This window comes from Bos taurus, chromosome 27 (assembly GCF_002263795.3).
Source record: "Bos taurus isolate L1 Dominette 01449 registration number 42190680 breed Hereford chromosome 27, ARS-UCD2.0, whole genome shotgun sequence".
NCBI classification, from domain to species: Eukaryota; Metazoa; Chordata; class Mammalia; order Artiodactyla; family Bovidae; genus Bos; species Bos taurus.
The window spans coordinates 15,830,605-15,844,504 of NC_037354.1; the positions used below are offsets into that span (position 1 = coordinate 15,830,605).

Below are 13,900 nucleotides of genomic sequence, written 5' to 3' on the forward strand. Positions count from 1 at the left end.
TTTATAATAATACGGACATAAAGAATAACTTACACATTTACGTTTAATTGATACTCCAATAATGATATCAAAGAATTTTTCATGGGCATTATATAGAAAAAGCTATAAGACAGAATATTTTCCAGAATTTCAAAATTAAGTTCAGTTGCTGTGAACTACTACTGCTAATATTTTTCTAAGAAATAAACCAACTAGCACCTTTTTAAACAAATGAATTTACCTCTTTGATTTCTCTACCTTCTACCTCTTATTAGGCAGGTTCCCATAAGGATAACTGGATATATTATAAAACTTTGATCAGAGGTGAATGCATTTGCTTTTTTCCAGGAAAGGTCTTTTTAAAAAATCATTTGCAATATAATAATGTAGAGCTAACCCTGATGGAAATAGTACTTATGGAAATAGTCTTTTCTTTTGTGTTGCTGAGCTAATTAATGAATGACAGACAACATTAAATCTAACGGGACATGTTCTTAAAAATAAGCCTAGTGGAAGAAAATATCTCTGTTGACAGCTCCTGCCTTCCCCAAATTCTTCAAAAGTACATAAACACATTAAGTAGCTAAGTAGTATTTGGGAAGGGAAGTTAACAGCCCCCAGGATAAAAGCAAAGATCTAAAGTAATCAGAAAGAATCCTTTTAACTTTTTGGAGGGATCCAAGCATAGTAAGTCAATGGCATTTCATGACCTATTGGTTTCTTTAGGATATTTGTTTGTATAAATGAGTAGAATCTGGTAAGAGTGCTTCTGATAATTTGAGGAATGGTATATTGAAAGGGACTTCCTCCCTCTGAATGCTGGAATCTGGATCTTCCAGCAAGTACAGCTTTACTAGGTCATGGACAAGAGCTAGCACCTCCTGCCTATCCAGAGCGCAGTCATCAGAACCAAAAATCCTTTCTCACAAACCAGCTAACTCCTAGCTTTACTTTTATGTGGCAGCACTTTCAGTGCCTGCCTTTGGTATGTGTAGCTGAATCTCTGCTACTGTATGGAAACTTCATTTACAGCTCACTTTCTTCCACACTTCAAATTGCTTCTCTCTGCTGTTTCAACCCCAGAGGGCTGGAAAAGACCTTGGGTCCCAAAATCGTAGGTACCTATGGATGCTGGTTCAATCCTAGGTTTCTGTTTTGGGACTATTCTTGTTACAGCTGCAGTAATATGTAACTAAACAGAGATTTGAAGTAGTGACTGCTCCCTTTCAACACAACTCACTAAACTTCCAGAGAGGAGACAGGCCATATAGAAAAATGGCTTGTTGATAAACAAACTCCACAATAATGGACTGTTGTGAATTGAACACCATGTTACATACGGAACATGGATATTCTACTGTATGTATGAATACTGACTAAAATATAAACCAAGTGATTAAAGAAACAACTTTCATAGGTTAGACAAACTTTTGTCTAGAATTAAATAATTAAAAAAAAAACCAACCCAATTTATGTTTTAGGCAACAATGCTCTCTGTTGCTACTACTAATTTCTATTCTATAACTCTGATTCATTTTACTAGTTGTAGTAACATTAGAAAATTTTGACAGTATGCAAATGTTTGTAAATGTAATCTTTTAATAGCCTGACCATACATTTTTTGATACTTTAAATTTGTTCCAAATAACACACATGATATATTTGGAGACAACAAAAGTATTAACAGATGAGAGTCAGAGTCCTTTAAGCCATTCAGAAGGTTCATCATCCTGACTTAGTCTGTGTATAGGAAAGCTATTGTTTTGAAACTATATTTTATTAAAATACTAACCCTAACCATCTCTGGGTGGTCATCATTGGACCAGCTCTCCTAAGGTTAAAACTTGAACTAGTAAATTATTTACACGCCATTTATTGCCACTCACCTTTTGCTCTTGACGGAGAAGAAGGAGAAGAACTAATGAAGGATTTTGTCAGGGTGGTGCTTGATCCTGGGAGGTCTGCTCGGCCTGGGCTAGTGCTCCTTGCACTCGGGTCCCCCAGGCCCCTGGGCTGCCCTACCGCAGGCTCGCTCCTCCGCCTTTTCCTAAAGTCGCTGGCCATGCTTGCAGAACTGCAAGAAGGAATTGGCTTCAGTTTGGCTGGTGTTGCAGGGATTCAAATGTGAACCAGAAAGATAGTGGAAGGTGCTAGAGGTGGCCACCGAATGACTCTCACCCTTCATCCCCCAAACTGCATTTTTTGGAATTCATTCCTTAATATAAAAAACTATTTATTTACAGTCACCTCTTTGAAAATTAACAGGCTCATCTGCAAAGAGTGACAGATTCATTTCTTCCTTTACTATTTGGATATCTTTTCTTTTTCTTTTTTTGTTTTGTTTGATTGCTGTGGTTAGGACTTCCTAGACTTTATTTTTCAGAACAGTTTCATGTTTATAGAAAAATTGATTGGAAAGTACAGAGAGTTCCCATGTACTCCCTTTCTCTTGCACACGGTTTCGCCTGTTATTATCATCTTTGTTAGTGTGGTACATTTCTTGCAGTTGATGAATCATATCAGTATATTATTATTCAATGTAATTAAAGCCCATAGTTTATATTAGGGTCCATGTTTTCTGTTGAACATCCTATGGGTTTGACGAATGTATGACGACATATACACATACATACATCCCTCATATAAAGTATCATATATTGTATCATATAAAGTAGTGTCATTACCATAAAAATCCCCTGGGCTCACCCCCTTCATCCCTGCCTCCCGATGACACCTGGTGGCCACTGATCTTTTTATTGTTTCTAGTTTTCCCTTTTCCAGAATGTCATGTAGTTGGAATCAAGAGTATACAATGTTTTCAGATTAGCTTCTTTCGTTTAGCAGTGTGCTCTTAAGTACCTCCATGTCCTTTCATTGCTGGATAGCTCATTTCTTCATATCATTGAATAATATTCCATTATATGAATGTGCCATTGTTTATCCATTCTCCTATTGAAGGACACCTTGGTCGCTTCTGCATTTTGGCAATTATGAATTAAGCTACTGTAAAATCCATGTACAGGTTTTTGTATGAACATAAGTTTATAATCACCATTTAAAGTAAAAATTCTCCTATTAGAGTAGTATTTTGTTACTGACAATTCAGTGCCATGATTTGTACCATACATTTTTTCTCTATATAGAGGAGTTGCACCAACATGAATATATCCAGAGGAGGGATGCCGAAATGGAAGAGATGACTGGAAAGAAGGAGGAAATCTGATAAGACCAATTTCTCTTACTTCAAGCTTTCCATAAGGTTTTTCCTAATCATCGTAGCTTTAAAAATCTTACACTGCAATTCCAACATTTAATTAATGAATAACCAATAATCTGGTCATCAAATAAACTATTTAGAGTCCTTTCACTTAGTTGTATTAAAAGATGCTGATAGCCTGTAAGGGCAGATTTTTTTTTTATCATGGTTCTGAGTACAGCATTGTTTAAGACAAACATTAATGAACGAATATGTACATCACATAGCATGCTGTCTGTCAAATCATTAGATACAATTCCACCACCACCAGCAGCAACAGTATAACAGGTCCTATGACCAAAGTATGCTATTTACTGACATTATTGTCTTATACAGCATGCATGCACAGTAACCTATGAGGTATTTCAATAAATGGAACCTACAGACTATGCACGTATAGAGGTGGAGCCAGACCTTGGAATTTGTCTGCATTCTTCCAAAGAGGATGCCCATCTTCTATTATTATCCTGTCAGGGTCTGTGTGTCTTTATTGAAGTTAGATTAGAACTCTAAAATTCAAATATTCTAGGTACATACATAATTGCACAAGACATAAAAGGAGGGGTTTGGTGAGCTCTTTTCTTAGTGACCTTAATGCTGTTAAATGGCATGCGTGAAACCAATGTACAAAGGATCCAGTTTACCACGTTTTTCATTTATGTTGATAGAAATTTGCAGAAGGGCAAATTATTGTTGAATATTTGTTGCTGATGATATGATATGGCTGGGAGTCTGCATTTTTCAGTATTGTCACTGAATTGTGTCTGAAGTTCTGTAGTACTTTAAGGTAAGGGTGATATTGAAGGCCTACAAACAGAACTTGCCTTGGTAGTCTCTTAGCACAGTTAGGACCTACAGGTAATTTGGGTTCAGTTATACTTTGAACTGTGGTGTTGGAGAAGACTCTTGAGAGTCCCTTGGACTGCAAGGAGATCCAACCAGTCCACTCTGAAGGAGATCAGCCCTGGGATTTCTTTGGAAGGAATGATGCTAAAGCTGAAACTCCAGTACTTTGGCCACCTCATGTGAAGAGTTGACTCATTGGAAAAGACTCTGATGCTGGGAGGGATTGGGGGCAGGAGGAGAAGGGGACGACAGAGGATGGAATGGCTGGATGGCATCACCGACTCGATGGACGTGAGTTTGAGTGAACTCCGGGAGATGGTGATGGACAGGGAGGCCTGGTGTGCTGCGATTCATGGGGTCGCAAAGAGTCGGACACGACTGAGTGACTGAACTGAACTGATACTTTGTCCCTTGCTGACTGTGTAAACCTGGCATGCTATGAAGCCTAAGTTTCCATTTACTAGAGATAAAATGTAGATAATAGTACTTAATTCATAATTAAGGCTTGAGTATATTTTATGTACTTAGAATGCCTGGTATATGGTAAGTTCTCATTTATCAGTTGTAACAGTATTTCTAGGCCTTCCCTGGTGGCTCAGTGGTAAAGAACATGCCTGACAATGCAGTAGACACAGGAGATGTGGGTTCGATCTTTGGGTTGGAAAGATCCCCTGGAGAAGGAAATGGCAACTTGCTCCAGTATTCTTGCCTGGGAAATCCCATGGACAAAGGATCCTGGTAGGCTACAGTCCATGGAGTTGCACACAATGACTCCATGGTATTTTGAAATGTGTGGTCAGAGTATAATGAACAAATATATGCAGAACATAATTTATAAAATTGTTTACCATTTACTACAGTTTTAAAAAATGTATCCTCATCATATCATCTAACAGTATGGAAAATTAGATGTTTATAATCCTTATCTAAGGAGAAGACAACTGAGTATGGAGGAGACAGGAAAGGCAAGAGTTTCTCGGCCTGTAAAGTGACCTAGAATTATTTCACTTAAACTTTATACATTCTTGAATATTTCCTCATATAAAATGATGCAGAAACAAGTTAAAACAATTTCATGAATTATGGTGCTTAAAATAAAGGATAAAAAATTTATCATTACTATTTCACTGAAAAAGAAACTACTGGCATAAAATATTTTGGTTGCATAATGTAAGGAGATTTAAAAAATTTTTTCATTTGGAGAATAACTGCTCTACAATGTTATGTTGGTTTCTGCTGTACAACAATGTGAATCAGCTCCAAGTACACACATATGTCCTCCCTTTTGAGCCTCCCTCCCCACCTCACCGCCTGTAAAGAGATTCTTACCTAGTGGGTCTTTCCAGGCTTCTGTCTATAGAGGATTGATACAATGAGGCCTGTTAAGACAGAAGGGTAGTTAACATGAAAATTTTTACCTTGGCAAAATTTTGTGTATCCCTGGACATTAAGTTAGGTATTCTAAAAAGAATACTGTCAAAATTGACATTAAAAATACCAATTATGGGCATTAAATTGTTTTCCCAAAAAGAAGTCATGAAGCCTAATTTCTACTTTCCTCTTACCTACTTTTTCATCTGATATACAATTTGAGGGGAGTTGGTTCCAGGAGCTCCCCAAGGATACCAAAAATCTGAAGATCTCAAGTACCTTATGTTCAATGGTGTACTATTTGCATATAACTTACCCACATATTTTGTATACTTTAAATCATCTCTAGATTACTTATAATACCTAATGCAATGTAAATGCTATAGAAATAGCTGCTAGCATGGCAAATTCAAGTTTCGCTTTTTGGATATTTCTGGATTTTTTTTTTTTTTTTTTTGTGGGGAAAATATATTTGTCCCTAAGTTGGTTGAATCCATGAATGTGGAACCTACAGATATGGAGGGCCAACTGTACTTTTCTCTGTGTAACTAAAAATATTCATAAATCAAACATTGCCTAGGGTGAGAAAAAGAAAAATTACCCCTTCATGTAGAAACAGACTATAAATAGAAATTTCTCACATAAAGAAATGGTTTGATGTTTAAAGAAGTATTTGTAGCCATCATTCAATCCTTATAAAGCATAAATCTTTATACGTTTTTGTCATATTGCCAGGTGTAATTTTTATGTAGACATAAAATTTAAGCAGGACTTCTTTCGTCTGTCAACATAAACATGACTTTTTAAATAAAAAAACCACAGAATTTGGTTTGAAATTAAACTACCTGGTCCTTGAATCAGGTACAGATTTGTATCTTTGCAATTATTTACATTCAGGGTTAGGTTAAAATAGAATATTTAATGAATCAAAGTATAAACTTTTCTTTAAAAGTGGACTTTTAATCTTTTAGTCAGAAAAGCAGCTTTCAGTTGTCCATGGATATAGAACAAAGAAAAATAGATACTATAAATTTGATAAATAATTCCAAATGCTTATTGTACACACCATTTTCATACTCCTTCATTCTGAGCAATACAATGAAATATATATTAACAATTTTTTGTTAGACATGGATTTGAGAGGTAAGTAGTTGTGGTATGATGTATGATGTCTAGGATGTCTAGGAAAATGCATACCACGTATGTGTGTATATATATACTCACAAGCCCCATTACACACGACTTTAAAATATCTTCTATTAACTATTATTTTCATTTATACTGAATGAGAATGGAATTGCCCCCAAACAAACAAAGCATCCCTATGCAAGAGAATACTACTCCCTCTTTTTAGATGGAGAAAAAGCATATATAAAATACTTAGATTCTGAGGTTCTCAACAAATAAAAAGATAGAAAAAAAAATTGGTCTGCTAACCGGGTAAGTTTAATGACTGTTTTAACTTGCTACTGTAAATTGGATATTGGCAGGGTGGAAAGATAAATACAAATAAGAAGGATGGAAAACAAGTAAATAAATAAAACCAGATAATTATATTCTGATTTATAAATATTAGTTCTTCATGTTTGCAGAAGAGCAGCACCAAAGAGCCTCAGAACATCTGTGTGGTTCACAGCTTTCATGGGACACCCAACCACAGTGCCCAGTTGGTCAAAAAAAGTGTCCATGTGTGGACACTCTTAGAATACCCTTAAAGTGATCAGAAACTTTGAATCACTAGCTTGAGATGAGCCTAAACAGTATTGTAATATGAAATAAAATATAGTGTAAGAAGCGAAGACTCCATGCTGTTAATTTGTGTTTTAGACTTATGCTAAGAAGCTAAAATTATTCCTCTATATGCTGGTTTCCACAAGGTAAAATAAACTGAAACCAGTATTGTGATGTATGCTCAAAGGAAATGGTTCAGTATTAAATTATAAGGAAGCAATAAGAAGTTTAGATAGATGACTAAGAGAAAACTTTGTATATGATTGGTACTCATTCTGAAATGGAAATTGTCTTCAGAGAGGAGGTACCTGTTTTATCTATTATAATGTACTGAGTATTTACATTTTACCATTATTTTAATACACCCAAATGAAGGGCATTTAATAAAGTACAGACATTGAGTCTAAGTGATCATGTGGTTAAACTTTGCTTAAAAATCCTTACTTGTTTCTTATTAATGTCAGTTTCTCACTTATACTTATGGATTAAAAATGTGTTATTCGTGGCATATACTAGGCACTGAATAAAAAATGGTAGCTAGGTTGATGTTCAATCAATTACAAATTTTACCAGAAATGTTTTACATGAGGTTATTAGAGACAGAATTCAGTACCTTATCAGAGTATTTTTTAACACTGAAAAACCATGATGTGAAATTAATAATATAGTTAATATGCTATCAGAACAAATAACACCCTCTTCTCAGTCCCAAAGAGAAGATGAAAATTAGTTTAAATATCCAAGTGCGTCTATATGTGATATTTTCATCACTATCATTAACATTACAGAATGCATAAATTAATTTTCTACTATTTTTACACCAAGTATTATTATGTAATATTATAGAAATGTATTTTACAGAAATCTATAATTATTAAGGAATAGTATAACTTGTATAATAGTATAAACAAATAAAACAAATAATTTGTATCTAAAAGGTTTTAGTTCTTAGTACATCTCTTGGAAGTGCTAAGAAGTATGGTATAAAGGAAGTTTAGGAGATGTTTTCTATCTTTAATTTGCCATCATATTATCATCTAGTTTTGAATGTATTTCTTAAAATAGTTGGACTCTACCTTTCTTGACTGAAAAATGAGTGGGTTAGACATGGTGATCTCTGAATTCCATCTCAGTTCCCAATGAACTGTCTTAATAATATCCTGGAAATATTTGGCCAGGATATCTAAGAGAAATATGTGACCTTATCGAATTCTGAAGTAAATCCTTTGTTTGTATGTTGAAATGATACTCTTTCTTCAGATTCTATATAACTTTTTATTTAATATATAAATATTTATACACTTCTCTGTTTTAACATACACTCTGATGCATACCTCAGGGAGAGTCATTGGAATTGCAGATTGCTCTAAATAGTTGGGTATCTTCTCCTGCAACTGTGCCTGCAATTCCAGTTATCACCATCATGTGTCAGTAGTACATCCCACAGCATAGGTCTCCTACTAGTTTTATTTTCTAATTGAATATATTTAATTGAATTAAGACTTTTTGATGAAAATATTGTTTTTTTAATTTATTTAGGATCACAGAGAAACTACTATGTAAAAACTACTGCAAAAGCCAGTTCATTCACTTTGCTCTCATCCAGCTGCGTCTATAAATTCCCAGGGAGGTTTTTTGTTTCTTATTAGCTAATGTTTAAACCACCATCACTTTTGTTTATGTCTATTAATGAGTCCTAAATCTACTTTCCAAAATAATTTCATTCTTCTTTGCAAAGAAGAAGCTTTTGGCTCTGTATAATTTCTTATACTCTTTTTGACTAATTCAAATATACTTTACATTGCCAGGCATAATATTTTTTTATGTATCAGATTGTCATGAACATCATATACAGAGATGGAAAATACATTTCATCTCATGTGCCAGTGGTAATCTAATCTATTATAGTGGCTTCCTGGATCACAGCATTGAGAAGGATCCGTAATGTCTGCCAAGGGCGTAGTAATGTTTGCCTAGGAAGTCGTAACATGTGTGCCAATTATTTGTCAGTCCTATTCTTGATTTTATCTGATGTTAAAATCTAGAAATTGTATCTGTGAAAAATAAAGAATTGAAATAAATTTTAGGAATATATGAGACATAACAAATCTGATTATGGGACTTCCCCAGTGGTCCAGTGGTTAAGATTACATTTTCCACCATAGGGGATGTGATTTTGATCCCTGATTAGGGAATTTCCTTGTGCCACATAGTATGGCAACCAAAAAAAAAAATCTGATCATCTAAGAGTCTAAACTGTCATTCTGTACCTCCAAGCATGATGATAAAATGGCTCTGAGGAGATTTCCGGCAGTATTTTATTCAGTATAATCAGATATAAGCAATAATGCTTTTTGATTATCACACTCAGATACCAGGATGCATTGAATAGTTCACCTGAAAGTAGCGATTGGCATGATTGTTCACCTAAAGAGCCAACAACTGTGATGTAATTAACGTCCAAGCAGTGATACTGGATACAACACAATGGTGCAAAGATAGATTTTAAAAAACAGGTTATAGATACTTTAGTGACTCGTAAAACATGGATGTTCAGAATCACAGTAACAGCGCCCAAGAAAGAAATCTGAAAAAGAAAGTAATTTGTTTTTTTACCTCATTGGAAACACGAGGAGAATGATCTTGAACATAGTCCAGAGCCTTTTTGGGAGGCTGGGTGTAGATGCACCACATAAGCAGAAGTGTAGAGATGGAATGGAGGAGAATCAATGGCAGCAAGGAATGACCATGTGGGAAAGGTGACAACAGTTAGAGCCTGGCCGACAGCATCAGATACACACAAAAGAGCGACACGAACGGAGCAAAACGGCGAGGCGGGGGCCGGGGGCCCAGGAGGAGGAGTGCAATGCTCGCAAATATTTTCAAGCACTGGGCAAAATCACGAGTGATTTGATTAGTATAAACTCATTTCATCAAACCAAAATCAGCACTCCTAGTCTCTAGCCGCAGAGGAATGCAAGGTACATTAAAGAAACACCGAAGGAGCAGGTGGATAGCATGCTGGTGAGTTTCCACGTGTAGCTGAAAATGATTGTAGAAAAATGGTGACAATTTAGGCTCAGAACAGAAATTGGTTCTATCCCCTGTGAACTGTCTATAATCAACAGTAATGACAACACATTTAAATTAAAGCTGGGAAATTTTTTTTCTCTAAAGTGAAATGCATTTATGTGAGTTGTTGTTATAGTCACTATGTTGTGTCCTAATCTTTTGTGATCCCATGGACTGCAGCCCACCAGGTTCCTCTGTCCATGGAATTTCCCAGGCAAGAATACTGGAGTGGGTCACCATTTCCTTCTCCAGGGGATCTTCCCAACTCAGGGATCGAACCCAGGTCTCCTGCATTGGCAGGTGGATTCTTTTACCACTGAGCCACCTGGGAAGCCCAATTTATGTGAATACTTAGATACAAATTAGGGAAAATATTCTTCCTATTACTTATAGAAATTCTAAAAAATATTTGGTTTATATTCATTTACAGTCACTTTTGATCCAGTTCAATAAGATATAATGAGTCTAATCAAGTCTCCTTTGCATTTTAATGGATAAAAGGAACTAACCACTATAACCACCTAGTATATAATACATGGTCAGTATATGAGTGTATAAATCAGTACATGATATGATAAAAGAAAGATTTACTAAAACTTCTGTGCAGTGCATTCAGTATGTTCTTCAGGCATGTAAAATTCAGAAACACCAATGAAAGTATAAAAACTGTGTAGTTGACAGACATCAAATGCACGGCTATTGGCATCTGCACTTCCCCAATAAAATTTGAGTTGATAGAGGAAATTGTTATTTGAAGCTTGGGTCAACTCTTTATCCCAGACTAAGCAATTCTTATTGGTGGGGTTTTGGGGACTAGAGATGTTGTGATTTTCAGTAGCAGGAGGGGATATCAAGGTCCACAGGGTTTCCTTGTTTTTCCCTTTCTTTTCATGCTAAGACCAAATGAGATATTTTATGGTGGTGATATTCTAGCAGTATATTATAGTAGGGATTTCCCAGGATGTTTGTTTTTTGTTTGTTTTTTGATAGGTCTGGGATTAACTTCTGACTCTGCCAGTTGCTATCTTGGGCAAATTAATTAACCCTCTGGCCTCTGGCTTTTTCTTACTGGAGGGATGCTGTGAGGTCTCTCTGAGATCACACAGAACAGGCCCTCTGCAGGTGCTTGGTGATTCCAAAGCAAACAGAAGCTATCATCATAGTAATTTTTATTATCGTAAATTTCACGGGATGCTCTTCTGATTGAATTAGACCTAAATGGACTGTAAACAAATACAAATCTTCTATCAAGAATTGTCTGACTATGGGAAGACAGATACTGGTTCAACATTTTGAATTTGCAATTTGATATAAAGTAATCCTAATGTATGATTTGGTGGGGGAAAAAAAGAACTATATAGGCAGTGTCTGAACATGTTTAACCATTTGGTAGAGAAGTAAGTGTGAGCTAAGCTGTACCAAATTTGTGTATATAGAATATACTTTTTTCAGTGGTTTTTGGTGTCTATAGAATTCAGCTCTTATTCTCTAAATGACACCTATCTCTTCTGATAACAATTATGTTTTAAAAATCAAACAACATTCTCCTAATTGTTTTATATTAACAGTCTAGCCTCACTTACCGGGCGTCCAAACTCCAGTTCTGAAAAGAATTTATACCAGGGCTCATTTTCTAAATCTATGTCATCTGGATTTATGCGATCAGTCTGGAGCAGATGTGAAGGAAAAGGGAAGGAAAAGTCACACTGAGCTAAGTGAGGGCAACGCTGTGAGGCATGAAAAACACACACGTTCGCACATAAACATGCATCAACTTTCATCCAACAAATCTCAGCCAGAGAGAACAGAGGAGGTAAAGTAAAATGAGTCACTTTAGGATATGAAGGTTTAGCTTCGAGGGCGTCACTTAGGCCCTCGTTGTTTTCTCTGCCATCATTTCTGGTTTTCTCCTTAGCTGGACGCATAAACTATGACAGACTCTGTGACAGTGAGGTTGAGCACTGATAGCCCAGCAAGGTATTAAAACAGGCTCAACTCCGTCCCCAGGTAGCTCTTCTGGGCGAGTGCCTCCATCGCCCCTGCCCTCAGGGGTGCCAGTGAGTGAGCCTGCCTTCTGCTCATAGCTGACTTGGGTGCAGGCACTTGGAGAGCCTCGGGGAGGGAAGCGGGGGGGGGGGGCGGGGGGGCGGGGGGGGTACGTGGGAAGAGATACAATGTCGGGGGAGGAGTGAGCAGTGCTGGGAGATTGTTAGCGGCCCTGGACATGAGGAACCCGGAAGTCTCAGTGGGAGAGAAAAGGGCAGCAAGGTGGGGGGTGACGGTGAGTAGCCAGCCTCTGATTATCTTCTCAGCTTCTGGGGAACAAGGGCTACACCTGAACTTCCCGACGGACGGCGTGAGTTAAAGAAGGAAGGAGCTCACCCGGATGGGGGAGAGAGCCGGGGCGCACGGGCTTGGTGCGGGGATACTGGTCCTGGGCGGAGGGGAGGGGCTACCAGTTACTTCTCCGCAGGGTGACATAGAAATAGGCTTCCGGCCAGGGTCCCTTGGAACAGGTGTCGGAGTGGTTGGGAGAGGGGGCTGCAAGAAAAAGGGGTGAAGGACAAACTGATTCATTAGATAGAGGTTCTTGGTGGGAGCCAACAGGACGCCAGCTAGCAGTGCGTCGTGCCCTGCCTTAAGTCAGGCAGAAGAAAACGTTCCAGGAAAGTAAATGCCCCAGGGGCCCCCAGATAATTTAGGACTGATCCAGAACACTGAAGACAGTGTGGAGAGCCTTCACAAAGCGAAGAAAGGTCACGTTTTATGATACCCCAAGTATCACCTACCTGTCCACCTTGAGCTAGAGACATGGATGTGGGTGGGGAGGGGTTTTTCATATGGTCAGTCAAGGGTTGGGGAAGAGAGAAAATCCAACCCTGGTTAACATTCTAGAGAAAAACTGAAAAAAAAAATTTTTTTATAGTTGACTTTCACCTCTCCAGTGGTTTCTGAATGTCATATTTAAGGCACAAAAACTAGGACTGTTAAATATAAGCAGGTTCAGAAAATATATACAATTGCTTTGATAACAGAAAAAAAAAGAGCATTTACTTTACCCAGCAATATCCTTAATGCTTTTAAATAATACATGCCTGACCAGACTGATTCAGGCTACTGATTTTACATTCAAAAGGGATGCTTAAAGTATTACGTGTGGGTTATGAGTTTTATGAGAATTCACTGTTTAGCGGCTAAGTTGTGTCTGGCTCTTTTGTGACGCCATGGACCGTAATCGGCCAGGATCCTCTCTGTCTGTGGGATTTTCCAGGCAACAGTGCTGGAGTGGGTTGGCATTTCCTGCTCCATTACATGACACTAATTAAATGTGGAGCAGCTGGATGATAGTATTTTAAGTCGGGAGAAAAAAAAGCTCCTGTTTTCTAAAAGCCATTCACCTGGGCCAGGAGAGGACATAGTCCAAGAGGTCTGTGATGTGCTCATAGCCTCAAAGTGGATGGTTATAGTCTCTTCCAATCCCTAAAGCTCTCAAGGACCCACACTGAGTAACTGCACGTCAGCTCCAGAAGAAGTGCTCTACAACCTCTGAGGTACGCCATATTCGAACAGAAGCCAATGTTGGAGCCTCGCTTGTCCAAGTGTTTTGTTGGCCTGTTGCATTCCCAATAGTTTTGTTAATAACAC

At 37.4% G+C, this 13,900-nt stretch overlaps 1 protein-coding gene across 44 annotated transcripts in view; it reads right to left on the bottom strand.

Annotated features, from left to right (window-relative positions):
• SORBS2 (sorbin and SH3 domain containing 2) overlaps positions 1-13,900 on the bottom strand; it is a 211,665-nt gene that overhangs the window by 41,442 nt on the left and 156,323 nt on the right. For 25 of the 44 annotated variants that reach the window (XM_059882285.1, XM_059882295.1, XM_059882284.1 and 22 more), the window contains 5 exons: positions 12,638-12,796; positions 11,839-11,922; positions 9,800-9,856; positions 5,411-5,460; positions 1,866-2,053 (listed from right to left, as the gene is read on the bottom strand). In XM_059882285.1, the coding sequence (XP_059738268.1) occupies positions 1,866-2,053; positions 5,411-5,460; positions 9,800-9,856; positions 11,839-11,922; positions 12,638-12,796 (538 nt within the window). The remainder of the gene's footprint in view (positions 1-1,865; positions 2,054-5,410; positions 5,461-9,799; positions 9,857-11,838; positions 11,923-12,637; positions 12,797-13,900) is intronic. The other 19 variants (NM_001372109.1, XM_059882291.1, XM_059882288.1 and 16 more) reach the window with 4 other exon arrangements.